The following is a 25307-nucleotide window of genomic DNA, read 5'->3' on the forward strand; positions in this document are numbered from 1 at the left end:
ATGAGACATTAATCAGACAAAGAAACAGCAAAATATCCACGATAAGTTTCCCAGTTTAGCGGAATACAGAAGTAAAAAAATATATAGCCTCCTGATATAGGTAATTTAAGAGGTTTGATATGCCTCCAAGATCTTATAGATCTGGCATGTTTATCCTGGAATAATCATATATCTTGATCTATCCTCTGAGGCTTGTTCAACAAGAATGTAAAAGCAGGAAAAAATACGATCGTCTACTTCAAATGTTTTTACAACTGAAATTTTTATTTCTCTGCTTTTTTTGACATTTCAAGTTTCATCAATATTTATTTATATCTTTGTACTTAATTTGAGTACTTGATAATTATTATTAACCGCGAGGTTCGGATTTTATCTGCAAGTCACACTATCATTTTCAAACTGTTCTTTCCTTCTGAAATGCCGTTTTAATCATAAAACCCGAGAACACCATATTCGCCATTGTTACTTTATGCAAGCATTAATTTAGCATTAAGTACTCTATTATAAGGGCTACTGTGTTTCAATTGTCACAATAAGCTACCATTAAGTAACTCGTAGTCTACTGTTAGTTCTATTGTAGTAATTATCTATTCGTGTTCTGATTGTGCTAAGATGCAGAAAAGAACGGATTATTAAAGAGATAGAAAAAAAAGCGATATTATTGAAAATGCTGTAATTACAACTTCATGTTTGTTTACTGACGAAATAAATGTATTTGTCAATTTAACAACAAAAACTCATCATTATGTTTGTTAAAACAAATTATTAAAAATATTATAATATATTTAAAACACAAATCAATAGAATTCGTGTAAAATCTAGTGATTTTTAATATTTACAATCCGTCAACAAACTAAACGCTACGCTAAACACAAGTCTGCATTAAAATTCTATCGCATATAACTCGATTACAAATTTGAATTGACACCCTTTGTTAATCTTGTTTATTATAAATAGCGGCTAAATGTAAATTTTATAGTCGTCTGTGAAACTGATGCTATTGGATTATTCTGCAGAATTTGTCAGATAAATCAATTGTAGTGGATAACTTAATTTTTTTAACCAATACGACTTATGATTTATTTTACGTAGAATATTTTCGTAATATTTTATATGCCACCAATAAAACAAAATCAAACACTAATTTACCACCTGAACTTTTTCGAGGCATTAGCATGTGACGTTAGGGAGTAACCGATGTTTAGAAGATATTTTTTAAACAACCGACCAGTCTTGGTAAAGTGAATATAATCTGGGTAGTATTCATGTTAATGAAACAGTTGATTCATTTGTGAAATAGTAAGCTAATCTCTCCTTCTACAGGCCTAAGCCTTCCAAATTTAAACTAATAGATATTTGAAGGAGGAAATACGTAATTTGGAGAAAGGTCATATTACTTCGACATCCTAAACCAAAGGCTAACCAGAAATTTAGAAAATCTCGGATGGCGGATGGCGATCACTGTGTGTATCGAAACGACAACCTTTCATGCCATAAATTTTGGTACGACTGATATCGGAGATGGAGAAATGGGATCATGAAATTGGGATACACAATAGATCTGTAAGGTCGCAGTGATTAACTCCCCTCCCGAACATTCTACATTTTAATGCTCTGGCTGCTAAACTAACGGGTTCTGAAATTTTCTCAAAACTGAGTACGAATAGCGTTTCAAATCTGATAAAATGGTTCTCCAAAGTATAGTGAGAATGAGACATTAATCAAATGATCACAACCCGCTTTAGAAGTTAGGATCACACGACAACACATTCCAATCTTTCACATAATGTTGTTTTCCTACTCTGGGTGCCAGCGCACCAAGGGATAGAAAGCAATGAAAAATCAAACGATTTAGCTACAAAAGGAGCGTACACTTCACTAACTGGACCAGAACCGTTCTGCCTGGAATGGGAATCCTCCAACGGTCTAAGACACTCGAAGAAATTTCTCTGAACTCACGACAGAGAAAAGTCAAGGATTTTCATTGATTTAAAGTAAGACCCATGGGACCCATCGTCGGATTTTAACGGGGTTTGTAACATGACATTGTCACCTCAATGAACACCTCAGTAGAATGAAGCTAAGAAACAACGGAGAATGCATATTCTGTGGAGACAATGAGGAAACACGAAAACACATCATCAATCAGTACACCGAGACAACAACCATTTATGCCGTAAACTTTGGTACCATCGATATCGGAGATGGAGAACTAACCCGGGCAAAACCGTCACATTTGTCAAAGCCCTGAGACTGTATGATGAGTTATAACTGAAGAAAGATACACTAAGATAGCGGTGATTAACCCTCCTCCCATACATTTTATATTTACAAAATGTCTAAACACCTGAAAGCGGTTAAAAGAATAAATATAAAATGACAGTGATCTTCATTTTCAAGCCCTTCAATACTGACATATTTTTTTCGATCTTATGGCGACATATAGTATTAGTAAGTTCCATGCAAAGATATTTAAACCCGGGAGATACAACGATCCATTCATAAAATGCTGTAAACCTTCATTGCACATTGGTTTGCGAAAATCAACGAGTGCGAGAGAGAATGGACAAACAAGGGAATAGGGTATCGGCGCAACGGCAACAATGTAGTTGTTTACAAAGATTAGACGGTTGAAGTCAATTTCCAGTGGCGTGCCGATCGACCGACAGTATTTTAAGGAAATTAAAATAATGTTTAATAAATTTAAAAAAATAATAATAACACTTACATATTTGTCGCATTGTAAAAAGTTGAGGGAGGATATTAATAGGAAAAAAATAAGTTGAGGGAGGATAGCGAAATAAATAAAAACCGGCATAATTTTTTATTATAAGATGGCTTTTCACATAAGAATAACGATTAAAAAAATCAATAAGCGTTTTTTACTTTATTTTATTAAATAAAATATCAAATTTTGGGTGTAATAGTAAATGCACTTTCAATATCATGTTCCAAACCTTGTTCATCTCCGGTGAATGAGACTCCCTCTATAATAACAAAATAAAATAGTTATTTTAACCTAGTAACACAATATTTTACCAAAAACTAATATTTGTAGACTTCACATATTTTTGATAAAAACTGTATTATTATATGTATATTTATTATATACCTATATGAATTTTACAACTACTAAAATGTGTGTCTAAAAGGATCGCACCGCGATTAAAAAACCGATACAATGATACAAAGTACCAGAGTGGTGCGACCCCAAAAACAAAATAGAAATAAATTAAATTATAAAAATAAACAGAATTAAAAAAATAAAATTAGATAAAAAAAAGTGAAAATATAATTTTATCAGGGATGAGCGGAGATAAGCAGAGAGGCACAATTATATGTATGTCAAAAGATGTCCATTTACATTATAGCAACCAAAATTTAAAACAAAAGCCGTATTAAATTGTAACGGCAACAAAAAAGTAAGGCCGCAAAATTCCATTTTTGGTACACCCCAATAAAATTTTCACAAAAGGTAGGTAATGATTTGTCAAACCCAAGTGGGTAACTAGATTATACTTATTCAATACCCTTTCTTAAAAGGAAAACCGAAATTGTTATTAAGTTGTTAGTAATTAGTACGTACCACATGTACCTTTTTTTCTACAAATTATTTAATTAATAAATATATAATTTAAAAAACATAATAAATTAATAAATATACAATTTAAAAAATAAACCTAAAAACAAATATAATTTAGAAATCTGCTATTTTTTATATCTAGGTCCGCCTCTGATCTACTGAGAAGAGGATATAAAAATATACCTAACCCTACTTATTTTTATTTACCGGTGAAAAGTTAAATTTGGATTTAAATGATACACTCTCTTGTACACAATACATGAATGCACCATATTTTGAAATTAATGTCCACAGAAGTCCACAAAATAACGCAAAAATACTATAATACTGCAAATAAAAAATACGGAGCTTGATCGGCGGCATAGCAACATCGCAACAGGAGAATCTAGGAATTTTCATTCATCCTCGAAATCCGTTGTACTACGCCGGCATATTTCTAAAACTGACGTTGCCAAACTGCTTTTTATTATTAAAAGAAACACGAACATGATATTTTATTCCATTATAAAATTTAAAATAGTTAAGCAGTTAAGCATTAAATGAAAAAATTGACGTTAGCAAATTAATGTACTTGATATATTATAGAAATATAATGAAATTATTTATTACTTAATAATTGGTTGTGGTATTTAATCGAATACTAATACCAATATACAGGTAAATCTGGCAAATGTTTTCGGTGTAAGAGAGATGTGAAAATAAGGATAGAATCATGGCCGATGAAGGAAAAAGGTAAACAATTATATCTCTTGAGTTTAAATATCTTTGGTGTCATGAGTGAGTTTTTAAGCCACATAATCTTTAACAAAAGCATTCCAAATTATCTATATTTTATGTTTATAGTTCGTGGTGGCAAATTGCCACAAAAATTTCTCAAAAATCTGCGAAACATTCTATCCTATAATAGTATAAATTAATATCACGGAGTGTTAATTAAACAGATCGTCCCATTTAGCGGATCTTTCTTCACTGATGTCATTAATTCAACACAAATTAAACTGCAGCGGTGCACAGGTCTCCGAGCGTGAAATGAAACAAAGTTACACCAGAAACTTTATCTAATCTCCTAAACCACACAGTGTATCGCGAAACTTTTCTTCCTCTTTGACTTTTAATTATTTATTGTTAATAATTAAAAGGAAAACTTCAACTTCTATTGAAAATTTGATATAAGAAGTAAATTAAAAAAGAAATCAAAATAATCAGTAAATTTAAAAAAAAGACAAGTTAAAATTTTTAAGAGATTTGATTTTATTAGTAATTATACCATGTGTTTAAAAATATCTTTATTACTACATGTACATTGTTTTGGAATTTGAGAAAACAATTTGCTAACAAATATAGCTCTATATTATTTTAACCATATTCTGGGCAAAAAAATTATATGACAGTATCAAATAACAAGTTACATTTTGAACCTTAAATCTGTCGTTAATGTCTTATACTCTAATTAAAACGTATAACCCGGTAAACTTAAATTACCATTATAAAATTTTAAATGTATCTTATACCTGAAAGTAACTTACATTTTCGGTATCATAAATTTCCTTTAATAACATTAGCATGACGTATTCTAACAATTAAGTTTCCTTTTCACTACCCAACGTTCCTCTGTATTAATTAACCTGTATTTCTTCTTAAATATGACGTTTAATTTCCCCCTTAAGTGTACTTATGCGTATAGAGTGTCTATACAAATTCACTGAGTATAGTTACAAGTACCTTGTATATCATGGTGTAAGCATATAGGACCCTCAGTTATTTTTAGCACATAAATTTATACATCTTTTAAAGCAGCTTAACTTGTTAGTAAATTAATTTGTGGTATTTTACTTATAAACAAATTCGCCAAAAACTAATTAAAAAAGGTTAAAATCTAGAAATTATCCAAATAATCATAATTATTAATATTACCTTTAAATTTAAATTAAACAAAAATTAAGCAGGTATCAAGTAAAAGAACATAAAAATTACATTTAAAGTTGTCCATTCCTCTCATAGGCTTATAAATGAAACAAGTCTTGAGCCTTTATTCTTGTTGTTTAATAAAAAGTATATATTTAAAAAATGGAGATTTTTGCAAAACAAACATTATGCAGAATTCGCGGAACGCACGTCATAAAGCGTTTTGTGATAATATAAAAATTATAATGAAAGAACTGGTAGCTTCTAATAATAGATATTTTCTATGTGTTAATAAAAGAATTTGGAATATACGAGAATAATATAAACACAACCAAACTTATATGGAATCACCCATTATTTTTCATAATTTTTGAGACATAGGAACATTTTGTGCTTATGAATAAAACTCAGTCCTTACCAAAGACTTTTAATGAAAAATAATCAATATAGCAATAAAAAAAATCAATTCCAAACATAAACATAATGTTTTTTTTTGGTTTCTGAAACGAAATGTGATTTAAAATTTTAATGATCAAAAAGCAAAAACAAAAAGAAAATTGATTGCGAGATTTCCTGGATTGTTTCGATGAGCCGTAAGCCTTCTTTTGAGCTGGTCCTGCAAGTGTTCGATAGGGTTTATATCTGGTGAACATGCAGGCTAATCCAAAACTATGACACTTTCGGATTCAAGTCATTCTCTAGCCACTCTGTTAGTATGGGGGAGATGCACTATCGTGCATGCAGTTAAATTTATCCCCAATTGCAGCTCTCCAAAGCCTAATGATTGGTTCTAGCACTAAATCAACATGCCTCCGAGCTGTTAAAGTTTGTTGGAGTGGCAACAATGGAGTTTTTGCTCCCAGCATAATACCTCCCTAGAACATTATAGTTCCTTCTTTATGTCTTGGAACATATTTGGCAGCCTGAAATCTCGCTCGTCTTCCTGGAGCTCTGAGAACCCGAATTCGATAGTCATCTGATCTTAGGCCAATTCTGGTCTCATCCAAAAAAATAACATTTTACCAATTCTCAATTTTCTAGTTTTATTGGAGGCACCAATTTAGCCGGTCGATTTTATTTTGTCTAGATAACTGTGGTACCCGTAACTCGCTCTTACTACCCTCGAGCACGAAGCGTTTTTCTTATGGTTTCAACTGAAACGTTTACACCTGTAGCTAACGGAATTTATCTTTGTAACTCTGGTTGAGAAACATTGGGATTTCTTCTAGCAATTTGACTCACAAAGTTGTCTTGTTCAGTTGTGACTCTTTGACGACTTTGTCTAGGCCTGTTCTTGACAGTTCCTAGTTCGAAGTACCTTGCCTATGTTTTCGATACAACACTCTGGGTCAATATCTCTGCTACGTTTGTATGGGAGTACCGGGCATTCCTTGTTCAATGAGAGCAATAATTCTTCTCCTCTATACATCTGTTAATCCAACATAAGCATTTTTTTATTTTTTTGGATCGATTGAAAATTACCGGACAATCGTGATTTTACTATTGAACACAAAATGCAAAAGAAAATAAGTCGCAGCAGTCGTTTATTCTTTATTATCATGTTTTATTACAACAAAGGGCCTTATCTTTAAACTGTATATCATTTTTTTTCCTTGCAAAAAGTTTAGTCAAAAATAAAGAACGATTCCATGTAAGTTTGGTATGATATTTATGATTTATGAATATAATATTTCTTTATTTTTATATTTAAATATTTTAAAGTAACTGCAGACTTTAAAGTTAAATTTACCCGATTCATTGTTTTTCAATTTGATATTACCAATAAAACGAACAGAACATTAAAACTACACTTGAAGAATCCGCTACTCAAAACATCTATATAGAATAAATATCCAATTACATTAAAAGGAACTCAGTAATTACATTCGCATTTTATTTTATTTCAGCTAATCTACTTGCGTGTTATAATATGCTTAATTTTTGCAAATTTATGCCATAATTAATACCCTTAAACGCAGTATCTTCAGTCCGAATTGTAAGGGCGTATTGCCCTTAAAATGTTTTCATATCTGATGTTCAGGCCTACTATGTCGAAACGAAAGCCTAACCGAGTTTCAGAAAGATAAGAATAATACTCTTTGAGCGTGTATATAATTAGAAATATTAATTATAAATGGAAAAAATTAAATACTTTATATTATACCGAATGTTTTTCGAAAGCAGCTCATCCCTATAATTTTTTTAGTTTTTCAAATAATAAAACGAGATTTGGTATGTTAGTATACTACATAAATCAGGATTGATTGACGTATTCAATTCTTTTCTATCGCTTCCTCTTTCACCGGAAATGACTACAATTTTTGATTTTTAAACGGTACCATCGGCATTGTTTTCCTTTATTTGATTGAAAATGACATTTTGAATGGAATAACACGTCATATGTCAACTAATGACATTTTCGCTTAAAAAACTATTTTAAATTTATATCTAGAGTGCATTGACTGTGATCATAACTACAATTTGACTCGAAATATGAAGCATGTGGAACCAAATTATTCGTAAAAAAAATATTTTCTCAAATATGCCAATAAGTCACGAAAAACGTTAGTTTTTTTAAATTTATTTTCCCAAGACTCCTTAATTAAAAATTGGTAGTTTTAAGAGCACCCTAGATTTAAATTTAAAAAACTATTATCATATGATATGACTTTTTATTTAGAATGTTATTTTCTATCTAATAAAGAAAAAAAAATTGGCGCCGGGAGGCACGTATAGTCGCCCCTACTTGATAATTTTTTTTATCTCAAAAACAGCGACTTTGACTGATTTTGATGTTATAACAAATTTTGTTGCAAATATTATTCCTAATCTTAAATTGAAAACCGCGTTTCGCTAGCTACTGTAATTTTGGAGTTACGACTTTTTAAAATTTTTAACCCCCTCCCATACCCCCTTACTCTAATGGCCAGATTCTCGGGTGCAATAGTATTTTTGTGCCAAATTTGGGTAAAATCGGTTTAGCGATTTTTGAGTGTTACCGACGGACAGACAGACACCATGAAAATATTCTGTATTTAGGTCATTTATGACCCAAATAACTCATTTTGAATGAAATTAAAAAACTGTTTTTTGCCGATCTTAATAGCATACCATACCTGTCGGTATGGTCGCCTAAAAAGAGGTATAGGTTAAGTATTTTTTTATAATTAGGTAAAGGTCTTACACATGCCAATTTTGTACAAATTTTCTAATTGATAGGTTTTTGTCTGTTTGTAACAAGTATTAAGTTACAAAAATGTATTTCAGTCACACTAACTGTAGCTTAAAAGTCAAACAAATTGATAAAATCGTAGGCTGAGTAGAGATTTAACGTATGTTGACAATTAACCAGTTTGGCGTTGTGACCTTGTCAGTTTTAATTTAAAAATAGATGCAGTTTTTCTTAAATTAGTTCAAAATAGCTTAAACAAAATTGTTCAAATTTCGCATGTGTATTCAACATACACACACCTTTAAAACGTCTATTAACGACTTCGCTGTAAAATCAACAGGGAAGCCAATATTTGGACAGTTCAAAATTTGCAAGGAATTTAGTACTTTTATAACGCCGATGCACCACAAGGTATAGTTTAAGATGATATCAATTAAGTTTTTAATTCATAAAGTATTAGTGATTTAAGCAAATCGAAAAATGCTTGTATTTTAACACTTAATTAATTTTTAATGAGAAAAATAAAAAAAATGGATACCATTAGTAGTTGAGTAAAACATCGATTTATTTATATTGTATCAGTTCTAAACATTGGAAAATTTGTAAATTGTGGTTCACTTAGGGGCAGCTAATTGTGTGGTCCTGTCATGATTTCTGGGATATAAATAATACCTTGCTAACCCATAATTCTGTTAAAGCTCTTTTAATTGACCAAGATGATAAAATTAACACTCCAAGAAACAATAATTGAAGTCAAAGTAAACAAGAAAACAACAGAAAATGTTATAATCGGGGACGGATTAAGACAGGGGTATCCACTATCTCCAGTACTGTTTAGTGTAGTATTAGAAAAAGTTACAAAAGATACGGGAATCAACAGAGAGGGCCTTCTGTATAAAAAAGAGACCAATGTCTACCCTTTGCAGATGATTTAGTTTTCTTAGCAAGAAATCGGAAAGAGCTGATATCGGTGACCAAAAGACTAGAAGATCAAGGGCAAAAAGTAGGCGGCTTAGTGCTTAATGAGAAGAAAACTAACTTTATGGAGTGGTATTGGGATTTTGAGAAGAAAAGATATCTACAAATAGATTCTGAGAGAGGGAAACGATACAAGTTTGAGGAAGCAGATACATTCACAAATCTAGGAACCGTGTTTATAAGGAAACTAATATAACTCAGGAAATTGTGGCAAGAATAATGGCAGGAAATAGATGTGTTAGCGCACTACAGACAATTATTAATTAGTAAGAACATCTCTAGAAGCTTAAAATCAGAATGTACTCAACAGTGATACGATCAATAGTGCTGTATGCATGTGAACGTGGACGTTCAATGAAACGGAAAATTCGAGGCTAGAGATTTGGGAAAGAAAAATACTGAGGAAGATTTTTGGAGGAAAGAAGATAGACAGCATATAGAATAGAAGAACCAATGATGAATTAAAGCAACTATATCGGGCACCAAGTATAACAGGTGTAGCAAGGGTGCAAAGATTGAGATGGCTGGGACACATTGAAAAAATGGCTCCTAGAATGATAATGAGACGTGAAATAGATGGAAAGAGAAGGAGGGGTAGACCGAGAACCAGATAAAAAAAGGATGTTGAAGAGGACTTGAGAAGTATTAGAGTGGATTGGTGGAGAATAAATAATACCTTGCTTTGCTATTTTGCACATGTAAGATTTCAAGATCATGTACTTAGTAGATCTTGATGGTTCCTTAACATCCGAGAACATCCAAAAAATAATTTTCAATAAAGTATTTCTCTATATGTTCTAACACACACCCCTGCACACTACGGTTAAACTTACTCACCAAGATATCTGCAAAATTTCATTTAGGTATTAAAATGCCTCACTCGGGTTCTGGCGGGTTAAAAGCATGAAATTATTTTATTCTGGCCGATCGTTAGCATGGAGGGATTCTTGGGTCCTCTCCGGAGAGCATTGATATACTTTTATGAATATGCACAAGCGCTTGAAACAAATTAATTTAAATACGCGCGAGATAGCCGTAACGGCATTACGCCCAACAGGACGTCCACATTTTCGTGATAAGGATACGAATTCCCCTGGGATCGTTCATAAAACTTTTCGGGGCGGTTTAAGATGGGTTTTTCATTGTCCCAGAATTATTCAATAAAAAATATATTTTATTTCTAATTTAATTTTTTTATATAAATGGATATTTAAATGAGTTTCCTTGCTACAAAATTGCTCCATTTTAATGACAAAAACAATATATGCATTGTTCGGCAAAGAGTTTGAATGAATAAAGCTTCATTCAGAACCTCGCAATTAGTGGAATAAATTAATGGTTTCAATTAGCGTAGAAGTGTGTTCCTTTAATTTCAATGTAAGTATTCAGAACGTCAAAATTAGTGTTAGCCATTTTCAATTAGTAGAAAAAGTAATCAAATATTTAATTTTTCCACTAATTATACTTCAAAATTTGCGAGAAATGTCATTTTGGCCTTTGATTATCTTCCGTCAAGCGAAATTGTTGTTAGAAATCAAAAGTTGATTGTTTTATAAGCTACGAGGATGGTCTGAAAAGTTTCCGACCTCAACGTGAAGATGGCAGCACTCGTAGATAAAAGCTAGTGAATTTTCATTGTTCATCTGTTGACAGTTATTCACCAAAATTTCAGCCATTTTGGATGAGCAGTTGTTATGTAACAGCCGTTTGAGTGAGTTGATGTGAGTGTTTTTGCGAAAATGGACAAAATCGAGTATCGAGCTGTCACTAAATATCTGGTTTTGAAAGGCAATACGCCTACACAAATTAAACATGAGTTGGATTTTGTGTATGGGGTCTCTGCACCATCATTTACCACAGTGATATTTTGGGCAGCTGAACTTAAACGTGGCCGTAAGAGCTTGGGAGACGATGAACGTTCGGGACGTCCAAAAACTGCCGACGATAACATCGCCAAAGTTCACCAAATGGTGTTAGACGACCGCCGAATTAAAGTGAGAGAGATAGCAGAGATTATGAACATATCAAAAGATCGTGTTTGTCACATATTAAATCAAGATTTAGGCATTAGAAAGCTGTCCGCGCGTTGGGTGCCGCGTTTGCTCACGTTAGACCAAAAGCGTGTTCGAATGAACATTTCCAACGTTATGTTGGCGTAGTTTAGGCGCAATAAATTCGAGTTTTGGCGTCGATTTATTACTGTAGATGAAACTTGGATACACCACTACACACCAGAAACAAAAATACAGTCCAAACAGTGGACGGCAAAGGGTGAACCGGCTCCAAAAAAAGCAAAAACTGTTATTTCGGCTGGGAAAGTGATGGCGACTGTTTTATGAAATAGTCATGGAGTTATTTTAATTGATTATCTTTAAAAAGGAAAAACCATTACAGGAGCATACTACGCATTATTACTTGACAAGCTAAAAGCAGAACTTGCGGAAAACGGCCACATTTACAGAAAAAGAAAATCCTGTTTCATCAAGATAACGCACCGTCTCACACCTCAGCGGTTGCCATGGCGAAAATCCACGAATTACGGTTTGAACTGCTTGACCATCCGCCTTACTCACCAGATCTAGCCCCTAGCGGTTTCTTTTTATTCCCTCATTTAAAAATTGCGCTCGGAGGACAGATATTTTCGTCAAATGAAGGGGCAATCACCTTCGTGAACCACTATTTTGCAGAAAAAAATGCCGAGTACTATTTGGACGGGATACAGAGATCGCTGGGAAAAGTGTGTAGAGTTACAAGGGGACTATGTTGAAAAATAAAAACAAATATTCAGAAAAAATGTCTTGTATCTTTGTTAGGTCGGAAACTTTTCAGATTACCCTCGTAAATATTCGGCTTTCCCTATGGATATAACTGACTAACGGAAGCTGTTGCTAGGATATTCTATTAATTTTAATTGCGTTTCTTAGACATTGTGAATGATCGTAAACTAAAAAGTATAAAGTGTAATTGAAACCACTAATTTATTCCACTAATTGCGCGGTTCTGAATGAAGCTTTAGGATTTTTTTTAAATATAAACTTCAACATATAGGGTTTGGAGGCATCCAAACAATTTGACCCCATGTTTTTCTCTACAAGTTGAATGAGAAAAGTTATTTAGATTTTCTCCCCATGTGAAAGATAGTATATTTTAATATACAAGTCCTTGTATATTAAAATATATAATTTTTCACATGTTTTCCAAAAAAGCATCAATTTCAATATTTTTGGAGAAGTCATCTCTCGTTGGGAGATTCCGTAAAAATAAGGTTTTTGAATTGTTGTTGATATGAAAAATTAATCATATTTTTACGTGAGGAATACCCACGAGAGATGTTTTTTTTCGAAACACACTGCATGTTCTACATGATAGATAGTTTTCTTGCATTCTGTGTGCATGTACCGTATGATCGAATAAAAACGACGTCTGCGATGGTTCTGAAATGACGATCAATGACATTTCCCATATAAATTTACATATAGAAAACAACGTATAGAAAATAACAGCGGTCTTCATTTCATAGCTATCGCTGACGCCGATATTTTCGATCATACGCGGTATTTTCCTTGCCTACTTTGTTCATCTTCTCTAGGCATTCTTTGGCCAACTTCGAATTGATGGTTACCGAGTTGATCGGTTTTAAGGCTGCATGACTATAGGCTCAGATGGCTATTGGTCTGTGCGATAAAACTGAGCGTCTGTGAGGGCCATAAGGCAAAAACCTACAGCATTTATCAACAAATATTTTTATATTATCTTATTTTATTGAGGTTCAAGACGTGTTTCAAAGCTTTACAATACTGTTGAATTTTTTTGTGTTATTTTTCCAAAATCAACCTCAGCTTTAGAAAACTATCTCGCTGCGAACCTAAATTTTTATAAAAGTAGCCGAAACGTCGAATTTCCAGCTCACTATGAGAAAATCCAAATCCAGTTCTGGAAACCTACTTTCTTCTTTCGATCATATCCAAGACTTTTTTCTTGATACCCGTTACCACACCATCTTTTTTTTCCTTTACCCGTACCCAATTTCATTAACCACCATTTAAAAAAATATACCTTCAATTCCCATGGGAATACCTCTAACAATCCTACTGGGTACGGAAAGGGCTCCCCACAGGACCCACCACCAGCGTCGCCGTCGATTCGGGCAGGGTCCCACCGAGCCCCGAGTCATTTTCAGGGAAAATGAGAGACCTCCCGGGACTCTGGCGATATTTTCTAGCGACTTCAAGTGGCAGAAGTTGATTTTGTGGTGTCGTGGGACGGGACGGGAACAGTGCGAAGGTAGATCTAATCAAATAATAACGCGTTGCGTCGTATTTTTAGGTGTCACTTTATTTTTATACAGGATAGAATAGAGGGAGATTATGCGTAACTTAAGTGATTAAAAACTTAGCTATTTTCTCTTAATGCGAATGTTTTATAATAACGAAAATTATATTGTTCTTTTTATTTTAAAATAAAACTTTTAAATCCCTTCGATTAGTTCTTGTCAAATGATGTATAGGATTTATATTCCTTCAGATTATTTTATTAATAGGTTTTTTTAGGTTCGGCAATAGTGCGTCGGGCAGAATAAAAAACTTCAGAATTTTGTTTAAGAGTCTATTAGGTTTATATATTATAATCCTTTATCTTTAATTTCCTGTTTCATTTGTGTAAAAATACTAGCCAGTTTTACATAAAACATTAAATGCCGAACGCTTATTTTGCTACTTTTTCGGACTAGTGAAATGAACTCTTAAGTGCAAACGTCAAGTATTTCAGGAAAATACTTTAACTCTATACGGTGGCTCAAAAAAGTGTGAGTGGATCGGGATATTTTTTTTTATGGAATATCCTGTATATTGTTGCATTTTTGATTTCCTTTCAGATCACTTTACATAATCCTAAGATATGAGTAAATATATTTCCATAATATCAGAGTTATTCTTAAATAAATAAAAAATAAAAAAATGATACTGGTGTATACGGTTACGAGTTGTTGAGGGCTGAGTCGTTTAATCTTTTTTCTTCTTTTTTATACATTTCCCTCACTATTTCTTTCTTTTTCATATTGGTACCACGGCTAAGGGTATTGCGGCGGGTTGCTGTTGGCTACCTCCGCGGCTGTTCTGGGCGAAGCCCACAATCCTGGGCGACTCTGGTTCTTGGCTGCAAATTGGGGCTTTAAGCTCCCGTTTGCTCCTTTTATTTTCCATCTTTTATTTTCGTTTCTTCATCAATTTTTTTTTCATCTCCTGGGTTGCACACGGTGCCTCGTTGTATCGTTTGCTTCCTGTTTTTTTTTGTGTTTTGGGATCGGTTTCTTCGCTTCCTGATTCCTTACCGTACTGATGAAGCCTGAAGGCAGTTACATCGGTGTGCACTAGTGTAGGTGTGGTTGTGTGTCTGCACTGGTGTATACGGTTACGAGTTGTTGAGAGGCTGAGCCGTTTAATCTTTTTTCTTCTTAAATAAAAAAATATATATATTTTTAAAATACAAAAATGTCCTGCAATCAAAACTATATTAGATATTTACTTTATATGGTCTATACTTACTATGCTATAAATGTCGTAATCTTAAATCATACAGGGTTTTCAAAATTCTACGCCAAACGTTCTAAAATATAAAATAATGTATCTTTGTTTTTTTTAAATGGAGCACCCTGTATATTATTTTTTTATATGGAGAGTTAAAAAACTAACATTTTTTTATTTAAAGTATTTCAAAGTTTTAATGGTTTCGCAGATACAGGCAGTATTATTTCATATGGCTCGTTCAACGGTAAAATACGAAAGAAAAACCATTAGATAGCTTTGATACTCTTAGCGATTCGAATGAAATTTTGAGGGTAAAAATTACTATAAATGTCGACATATTCACCAGGGACGTGCTAGGGATTCTTACTAGAGTATTTTTCTAAAAAAAATATGTACGCTCTAACTTTTTTTTCTCTTGTTAGAGAAATTGAGTACACGGTTAATTGCTGATCCGGTCTCCTTGATGAGATAAACGCCATTTAATTAATTTGCCCTGAATCCAATTCTAATAGCGACCTCAGAATTCCTCATCAAAAAATATTCAAAAAAGTTCCAATAAACATGGGTACGGAAATACATAGTTTTAAAGTTACATGATGTTAAAAAGTAGGCCTTTTGTAATTATTTTAAATACCATTATTTATTTGGGAATTTACTGTAGATAGTACTACAGATCAGTGTTATAAATTTTAATATAATTTAGTAATAAATTACATTACATAAATAATTTATTAATTTTATTTTTATTTTATTAATTCTGATTAATAAATGGACAAAATGAAATGGACAAAATGTCAAGATAGAACTTTTAATCTGCATTAAATGGCATACACCATTTTGCTAATTAGAGTAAAGAAAATCAGTGGTGCACGTTTTTTTTAGAAAAATATTCCAGTGTTAACCCATATGCACGCCTCTGCTGAATCTGTCGACACTTTTTTAGCATTAAAATATGTAGCACTGAGTAACTTTTATCCTCCAAAGAAAGAAAATAGACTTAACGTAGCTACGAAACAAAACAGAATCGGACCCATGTTGACCACGAGTGACGGTATATATTTTATGAAACACCTTGTATAATATTGATACAGTCACTATAAATGTTGATAGGTTGATTAGATATCAATTTACCACAAACTTTCTTCTATAAACATTAACTAAAATCGCTGAGTTAGTTTTACATAACATTTCACAACTTTTGTAATGGAAGAAATGGCACATCTATTGGTAAAAAAATTTCTGAAAGAATATTCTATTATTAGACATTATTCTAGTCTCATTTGTACAAAAAAATCATTTTTTCCATTAAGAATTCAATAAATAATCCATCCTTATACGCCGAGGGCATACAAAAAAGAACTAACAATACACACATGTTGCTCTCTTGCTTATACGGTGTCCCAATAATCCCGACCAAATCCCACCCAAAACATAGGGACGCTCCGTACATATTCAATTAAACAAAAATCTATCAACTGTTCTAAAGCTAAATACTATAATCCCCCCTTATGTCCGTGACTTAGGGGGGCAAATCCTCGGGCTGTAGTAGGATTTGCCCCACCTATGGGGTAATTATGCTCGTATTCGAGGGTCGGGTAGAATGGGATGATGTATGTAAGAAGCGGTAACTAAAGGTTCTAGTGGAGGGTGAAAATCTTTTAGGGTTTAGGGAAAATATTTTTTTTACCAGAAAGTTTTCTATTTTTTCTTCGTTTCTCTGTTATTAATGTGTATTCAAGAAATTTGAACACATTAATAAGGAAAAAAATAGTATCTAATAATTTTCTCAGATTTATTTTTCGGAAATGTGAATCAGGATATGGTGATGTAGAAGCGGAGGTGCGAGAACAGACAACGAAGGCAACAAGAATAGCAGGATGCTTGAATGATCAATATGGCGAAATAAAAACAATGAGGTGGAAACTAAAGCGAGAATTTACAAGGCAACGGTACGACCAATAACGACATACACTGCAGAAACTCGACCTGATACAGCGAAAACTAAACAACTACTAGAGACAGCCGAAATGAGAGTGACTATGCAGAATAGCTAGAAAGACGCTTCTGGACAGGGAGAGAAATGAAAGCATAAGAAGATGGTGCAAGGTGGAAAATGTAAATGAGTGGGTACTCAGCAGAAAGGAAGAATGGAACGACCATATCAGCAGAATGGACAACAGAAGGATAGTGAGAGTTGCACGCGACAAATCACCGCTAGGTCGCTGAAGCTTAGGACGTCCACGAAAACGATGGAGCGACAACTTGTCAGTCTGACCGGTAGAGATGACGAAATCAAACAGACGATTCGCCTAGTATGAAGAAGGAAGAAGAAGGAAGTGAATAAAAATAAGTAACAAATATCTCAAAATTGTTTTTTCATATTTTAAAACTATAGGGTAAAATGTGTACGAACATTGAAAGAGAGATAATGGAATATATTGTTTCAAATATTTGTGGACAGGTAAGTGAGCTACTCTGGTATCAGATACTTTAAATTATACAACCTATAATTTGAAGAATATACAATTAATTCTGTCAACACAAAATAAAGGACAGGCCTATAACGAATTAGATACAGATAAGGTTTGGAAAGCAAACAATACGCTAATTTCCAGAAAACATACAACGAGACCAAAACAAACATCACGACCTAATCTAATAATTATTCCGGTCATAAAAATTAGTAGATACAAAGAGAAATAAGTCGGCACATGCATCTTCGCATGTTTGCCGTAGATCGTTATCGTTCTTTTTTTAATTAGGTAATGGAAGCAAAAGTAGTCATCCCCAATAATTAGACTTAGAAAAACCATCCCAAGCTAACCATTATCTTTTCGTATTTGTACATGCGATTTTCTTTTTCCTACGGGGTTGTCCAGTTTAAGGGTCCATCTTTGTTGACTTCGAATCTATGATTATAAGTTTGTTGTACAGTATAAGGTTATATAAATAAGTATTTGGTTCATTGTTAATGATTGTTGTAATTGAGTAAATTTCATAAAAACCTGATAATTATCGAGTCATGCCTATGTTGTTGTATTATAAGTACCTATAGGGTATCTGAAATGTATGAGAGGGGGTTAAACACCGCGACTTTACAGACTTATTGTGTCCCCCTTTCTTGAGTTATAACTACAGTCTCAGAGCTTTGAGAAAATCCAGCATCTAAGACGGTTTTATAGAGGTCAGTACTCCATCTCCGATATCAGTCGTACTCAAGTTCATGGCACAAATGGTTGTAGTCACGGGGTACTCAGTGATGAGGTGTTTTTGTTCCCCATTTTCCCCACAGACTCTGCATTTGCCGTTGTTTCTTAGTATCAATCTACTGAGGTGTATGTTGAGGGGACAGTGACTATAATTTTATATTATGTTATTGATTGTTTCAAATTTCTTGTCGATTTGTGACACTATCATATACTGAGAATGAAGAATGTAGTTGGGGTTGAAACTTTTGCCATTATAGTGTAACGTGCCAAAATTTCACTAAACTATTTTATTTCTTTTCTTTAATAATTTAACGCTAATTGATATTATTATTAGTCTGAAATATCGATCAGTTCAATTCAGTAAACCAAGAATAAATAAATCGTACTTACATGTTAACAAAAGTAATTATTCCATCCTTATTTTTAACTAAACATATTTCACACTTAATAACATTTTTTTTTGCAGCACAAAACTAGTTGATTTAATACAATTTAATATTTATTTTAGCCGAAATAGATAAAATAATTCTTTCCGCCGTTAATTCTGTTTATATACTAAATACGTAGGTTAGAAATTTTTGAATTGAACTGTCAAATATTTATTTATATTTTTATTAACATTAACTATTAGGCAACCCAAAATATACTTTAATAAATTGATTATATATTTTTGTATTTTATTTAATCAACAGTAATTATTGAGCCTATTGTCACTTAGTTAAACTCATTAAATTTATGTTGCTCTATTTTAATTTTTAGGTAGAATTTTCTAAGCATAATTGTCTTAAAAATATCGTATCGATCCGGCAAGTGAGTCATGCGCAATATCTCTAGATTGTTGTTATTTATTAATTTTTGAATGTTTTGATAAGCAAATTTCTATATAACTTTCATTAATCTCGTTAACTTTATTTATTCTATTAATTATATAAATTATTGATATTAACTTTATTTTCCTTTAATATATAACTTTTTCTTCATGTCTTTATTCAGCTCATGGTTGGCAATCCATATTTTATCAAGGGCTCGTGTTTTTATCTGGCTATTTCTTTGTTGCAAAAAAGGTTTTCGTTTTTCTTGGAACTACCTTGGTTTGGTCACTTTATGTTCAGCTAGTGTGAGGTACAGAGGCCTCTCGGTCATTTTTGTCAAGTTTTTGATTTTTACCCTTGTGGGGATTTTCGAGTGTGCCTCAAAAATTACTGCAGCATCCTATCTTACCTTTTGTTTTTTTGGACGGTGCTACGGTTTACCGGTGACGGGATTTTCACCTCAAAAAGCTGACGTGGGTCAACCAAGCAGCCCGCCTTTTTTTTATTGAGCACCCCATTCCATCCAGGGGAAGAAATAATATTAATCACCTGAGGATTCGTAGAAAACCCTGAGTTAGCAGGGTTTTTTTCGTCGGAGCCGAAGAGTTTTTTGTCTGGACCGAAGAAGTTTTTTTGTCTGGGCCGAAGAAGTTTTTCTTCTGTGTTGAAGACTTCTCTCTGAGCCAGTTTTTTGTTGGAGCAGTTTTTTTGCTGTATCCATTTTACTTTTCTGGAGGAGTTGACAGTCGACGGTTGACAGTTGACAGCCGACGGTGTCTGCCCAAGATTGATTTGATTTAGAAGATTTTCAACTATTTGGTATCGTACAATTCAATTTTTATTTTTTCCCTATCTTACGATTTGAATTTCATTGGTGCGTACGAATACTGAACGTAGATAATTTTTTTTAACATTATAATTTAATTAGAATAAATTTTCACATACTTAATTCTGTTGATAAAATAATATTTCATTTTTTTTTCCTTTAATTTTTTTTTGTAAATTTAATACAGCTGACACAGTTTCTTTTTGTCTCTATTTAAAATTTAAATCTATTCATTTTTTTTATCGATATCTAAATTTCTTGAACTGATGAATTCATAATTATTAGTTGATTATTTTGATTTATTTATTTAATAATTATATTATTAATTATTATTATTAGTGAATTGGTTTAGTATTATTTATTTGATTTATTAATTTGTTGATTAATTTGATATCTTAGCTGAATTTAGTTGCGCTGATATATACATATATATTTTATTTTGTAAATCTTACGTGATCACGAAAGGTACCTAGGTATTTACGTAATTTTGTTACTTGCGTATTGTGAGATATATTTTTCTTGGTGCACAATTTTTTTTATTGATTTATTTAATTTACTATTTGCTATTTGGTATTTTCTATTTACTGTTTCCTATATTTTCCTTTTATATTTCAATAGAGGGTACTGAAACTAATCAGTTTGCATTATTTTTTATATTTCCTTTGGCCCTATGTCTACATAATTCTCTAAGATCTTGACTTTTTTGTTTATTTATTTACTTTTTTTTATTTATGTATTTGTGGAACTTGTAAGGCCCTAAATACACCTTGGGGGATTTCTGACTTTTTTTTTCCGTCTAAAGTCAGTGGCGCTCTTAACCCGCCCCTACTCTCCGAATTTTCTGAGCTAGGGCATAAATTTGTTCGCGACTAGACCCCTGCAAATTCCATAAATATTTATTTTTCTTAATCGCTAACTTAATAATATTTTTTTTTCTTCTTCGTATTTTTTTTTACTTCTTTTCTAAATTTTTTTTTCTTTTTTTTTAATTTAAAAGAGCCGAGCTAAGGCCAAAACGCGTGACAATAGGTGCAAAATAAAACACTAATTCACACAATTCATCAAAGTACTGTACTTTTAACACTGGTGCTAATAAGGATACTAAAATATGCGTCCCCGTGTTAAACGTGTTTGTGTTGTCATGAATTAAGGTAGTCACACAGGTACAGTTTTTTCAAAGGCAAAACAGGCAGTCAACTACTTGGGGATATTCTTGTAAACGAACTGCTTTTATACGTCAGTTTGTGATACGTATTGCGTCTACCGACGATCTCGCTTTGCTGGTTGTTAATTGTAAGCTAAGATCATCAGCAGATGATCCAGATTTCAATGAGTGCGTGAGTTTTTTTTGTAGAACTTAGTTTGACCTGGTTATTTATATTTTAATGATAGCATTTTTCGAGACATTATTTGGGAAGACCTTATAGATCCCTTGTATTCCCCTTAGAGTTATAACTCATCATCAATATCTCAGACGGGTTTGCAGAGGTTAGTACTGCGTTTCCGATGTCAGTCGTCCCAAAGTTTATAGCACGAATGGTGTGAATCTGGTGTTTCTCCATTGTTCCTACAGAATCTGCATTCGCCGTTGTTTCCTAACTTCAATCTCTTGAGGTGTTCGTTGTGTCCTGTTAAAAAAATCCTTGACAATCCGAAGATTGTTTTTACTTAATCAAGGAAAATCTTTGATTTTTCTCGTTCGTAAGTTCTGAGAAATTTCTTCGAGTGTCTTAGACCCATTCCATGTTACAGTTATAAGTATCTATCTCTAACTGTATCTGTAACTCTTATGCCAAAATAACTTTTATGCCTGTAACTCTTATGCCTCGATGCCAATATTTTGTAAGATGATATTATTAAGCAGTTTGCCAATTAAGAAATAAAAAAAAAGAAATTGGAGATATAGAAAAAACATAGAAAAACTGAATTTATATCTGTTTTGGGCATTCATGAAAAACTGCTCGCTGAAATGAGAACTATAGACATCACAAAAAGTAAAAAATACGATTTTCTGCACAAGATTTTTTCCATAAATAACAAATTTAATATGTACATGAATTTAACATATTATTAAAAAACCATAAACTTATAATTCCATCCATAATATAATGCCATCTATAATTCTAATAAACTATGCCATTTACCTTAATATGATAGATAGGAATACATTTAAAGAATAAAGTATATTTACGTGTTAAAATTTGACACTAAATTGAAATTGCATAATATACATTATTTTGATTTCCAGAAATGAAAAACGTTTATTTTCATCCGAATTATCGATTCGTATTGTTATTAAAATAACGAACTGATAAAATATTCAGTATTATTTACCATCGTACTGAAAATCATCACATTTTCCTCATTATAAATTTAAATGACTTTTCGCTACAGAACTATATCATTTGGCGTAAAATGTTATTAGCTGAGCATTTTAGCATTGTCGTTATCTTGAGGTAACTCGTTGAATGTTGAATTATTTATTTATAAACAAATTATTAATGTGTGCGTAATAATACACACAATTATATAAATAAATAAATACATATAATTTTATATTGTGTTAATGATTTTTTCAAATTTCTTGTCGATTTGTGGCACTAACATATACTGAGAGTGAAAAGTGCAGTTGAGGTTGAAACCTTTGCCGTTATAGCCAAAATAAAACACTAATTCACCGCAATTAACCAAAGTACTTTACTTCTAACACTGGTGCTAACATGGATAGTAAAATGCGCGTCTCATGTTAAACGTGTTTTGGTGGGTGGTCATGAGTTAAGGTCACGCACGTGCAGTTTTTCATCATGGCAAAACTGGGCAGTCGGGTCCTTGGGGATATTCTTTAAATACGGATGCTTTACAAACTGACTGTTGTTATACGTCAGTTTGTGATACCGTATGGCGTCTACTGACTATCACGCTTAGGTGGTTGTTACTTGTATGTTAAGATCCCCAACAGATGATCTAGATTTCAATGAGTGCGTCATTTTTTTTTGTAGAACTTAGTTTGCCCAGGTTATTTGTTTTTTAATAACAGCATTATTTGAGGCATTGTTTTGGAAGGAAGAAGTTAATCACCGCTACCTTATAGATCTGTTATGTCCCCCTTAGAGTTATAACTCATCATACAGTCACAGAGCTTTGACAAAAGTCAGTATCTCAGACGGTTTAGCAGATATCCATCTCCGATATCAGTCGTATCAAACTTCATGGTTCGAATGGTTGTCCTCTCGGCGCATTCAGTGATAAGGTGTTCTGGTGTTTCTCCATTGTTCCCACAGAATCTGCATTCGCCGTTGTTTCTTAGATTCAATCTGTTGAGGTGTTCGTTGAAGAGACAGTTTAATTTTAATGATCTACAATGCGTATAAAATATACACTGTAAAAATGTGGTTATATATTATTTCAATAAATTTATTTATAAAATACTTAATTTGAATTACATATCTGTCATCAGTAACTGTGAATTGGAAGTTTTATTTATTGGCTTGGTTTGCAGAGCAGTCAGGATTAGTTTACAACGGCCACACGCATGCCGCATGAAGTTTCTTGATAAAAAAATAAATAAAAATCCTGATTTCTGACCAAAAATCCAGTGATCTCAGAACAAAAATTTCGAATTTTCAACTGATTTCTAATCGTCAAAACAGTCCGAGTACCGAGTAGTAAGAAATATTTAGTTATAGTCGTTGTATAGTTGAATTTTACTCTAAAATAATTAAATTTGATTATTAAATATTATTTTTTACACAAATTCAACAGTACTAATAACAAGTATCGTTGTGATGTGTAAAAAATAAGATTTTACAGTATAATTTATACAATTATTAAATAAGCTTAAAGCCAAACATGTGTAAATATTATTTATTATATAAAGATTTTATTTATAAGTCAAATATTTAAACATCGTTTATTATAATAAAACAAGACCAGCGTAATACGCCCAAAGTTTTGTAAATGGAGTAAAAATAAATAGGTACTTAAATGATGGCAAAAATAAAAGACTTACATTATATTTTTAGGGCCACAAACAAAAGGAATTGTCTAATTAAAACACATATAACAAATTATAATTTGAAAAACGTTTTGATAATCATTTGATAATATTATGATTGGCGCTATGACAACGACAATATTTTTTGAGAATTTGACAACAGTATGACAATGGCGGTTGGAAACTATGGAAACTACAAAAAAATCTGATTTAATGCCATCTGGCAATAACTAGTAGCAACTTCTTAACCTAAAAATTAATTGCATTACCACCTAGCGCCTGGGGCTGGAACTATTTTATTTGAAATTTCCGTGGAAACGGTGGAACCGCTTTTGCTATTTCACTTTCCCGCCCCTGGGTTATTCCTTATTGTTTATTATTATAGTAACAAGCCACTGAAAAGCTGGTTTTCGTTTGAATTATACAGTGAAATTTTACAAATAAAAAATATCTTTTATTTTTTATTGAGATATCAAAATTTACTGTTAACTACCTACATAACTATTATTTATTTCTAGTTAATATTTCATTTTGATATTACGCACAGGTCAGAGTTTATACCGTAAAATACGTATTGCGAAATCTGCATTTGCAAATTAATACCACTGAAGCTGTCACCGTATTATGTACTATATTTACCGTATTTTATAAATTATATTATTTGCATTTAGCAGGTTCCACATTAAAGCGCATTGAATATTCAATTTTAAATATTGCCCCAAAATTAATTAGTTCCCATTTGCCGTCTAATGGGAAATATAGGGGGTGTGACAGATTTCATTTCAAATTTTAAGCGTTTATTTTGGTTCTAGAGCGCAAAACGTAATTCTGAATTTTGGCGGATTGATTTAAACACAAGAATATGTATTAAGTTAATGTTATAGCGATATATCTCATATACCAATACATGTAAAGGTAGCCACACACATACAGTTTTACCTTGACAAAACTGCGCAGTTGAGGCACATGTCTACCAACGATGATGCTTTTATGATAATAAGTAGACGTCAATTTTTTCAATGGCATACGCAAAGCTTATTTTGGTATACATCATTCATATGTCATAATTTCAAGTCATTCATTTATTAAACTATACGTCATTAAATTTCAATAAGTCATTAATTTATTAAACTTACCAATATTAATTCCTATATTTTTTCTTCTTTTCAGGCTATTATCTATGAAGGTCAAGATAAGAACCCTGAGATGTGCCGCGTACTTCTCACACACGAAATTATGTGCAGGTCAGTATATTAAATGGAAAGTTAAAAATTATTTGAATATGAGGTCCAGGGAAAAACTT

The 25307-nt window shown here is 32.4% G+C and overlaps 1 protein-coding gene across 1 annotated transcript in view; it reads left to right on the forward strand.

Moving 5' to 3' along the window:
* Positions 1–25307, forward strand: part of LOC115877399 (transcription factor collier) — a 243901-nt gene that overhangs the window by 69853 nt on the left and 148741 nt on the right. Inside the window, exon 6 of the mRNA XM_030893548.1 lies at positions 25175–25248. Within this exon, the coding sequence (XP_030749408.1) occupies positions 25175–25248 (74 nt within the window). The remainder of the gene's footprint in view (positions 1–25174; positions 25249–25307) is intronic.

This window comes from Sitophilus oryzae, unplaced genomic scaffold, assembly GCF_002938485.1.
Source record: "Sitophilus oryzae breed Bouriz unplaced genomic scaffold, Soryzae_2.0 scaffold_1449_pilon_pilon, whole genome shotgun sequence".
NCBI lineage: Eukaryota > Metazoa > Arthropoda > Insecta > Coleoptera > Curculionidae > Sitophilus > Sitophilus oryzae.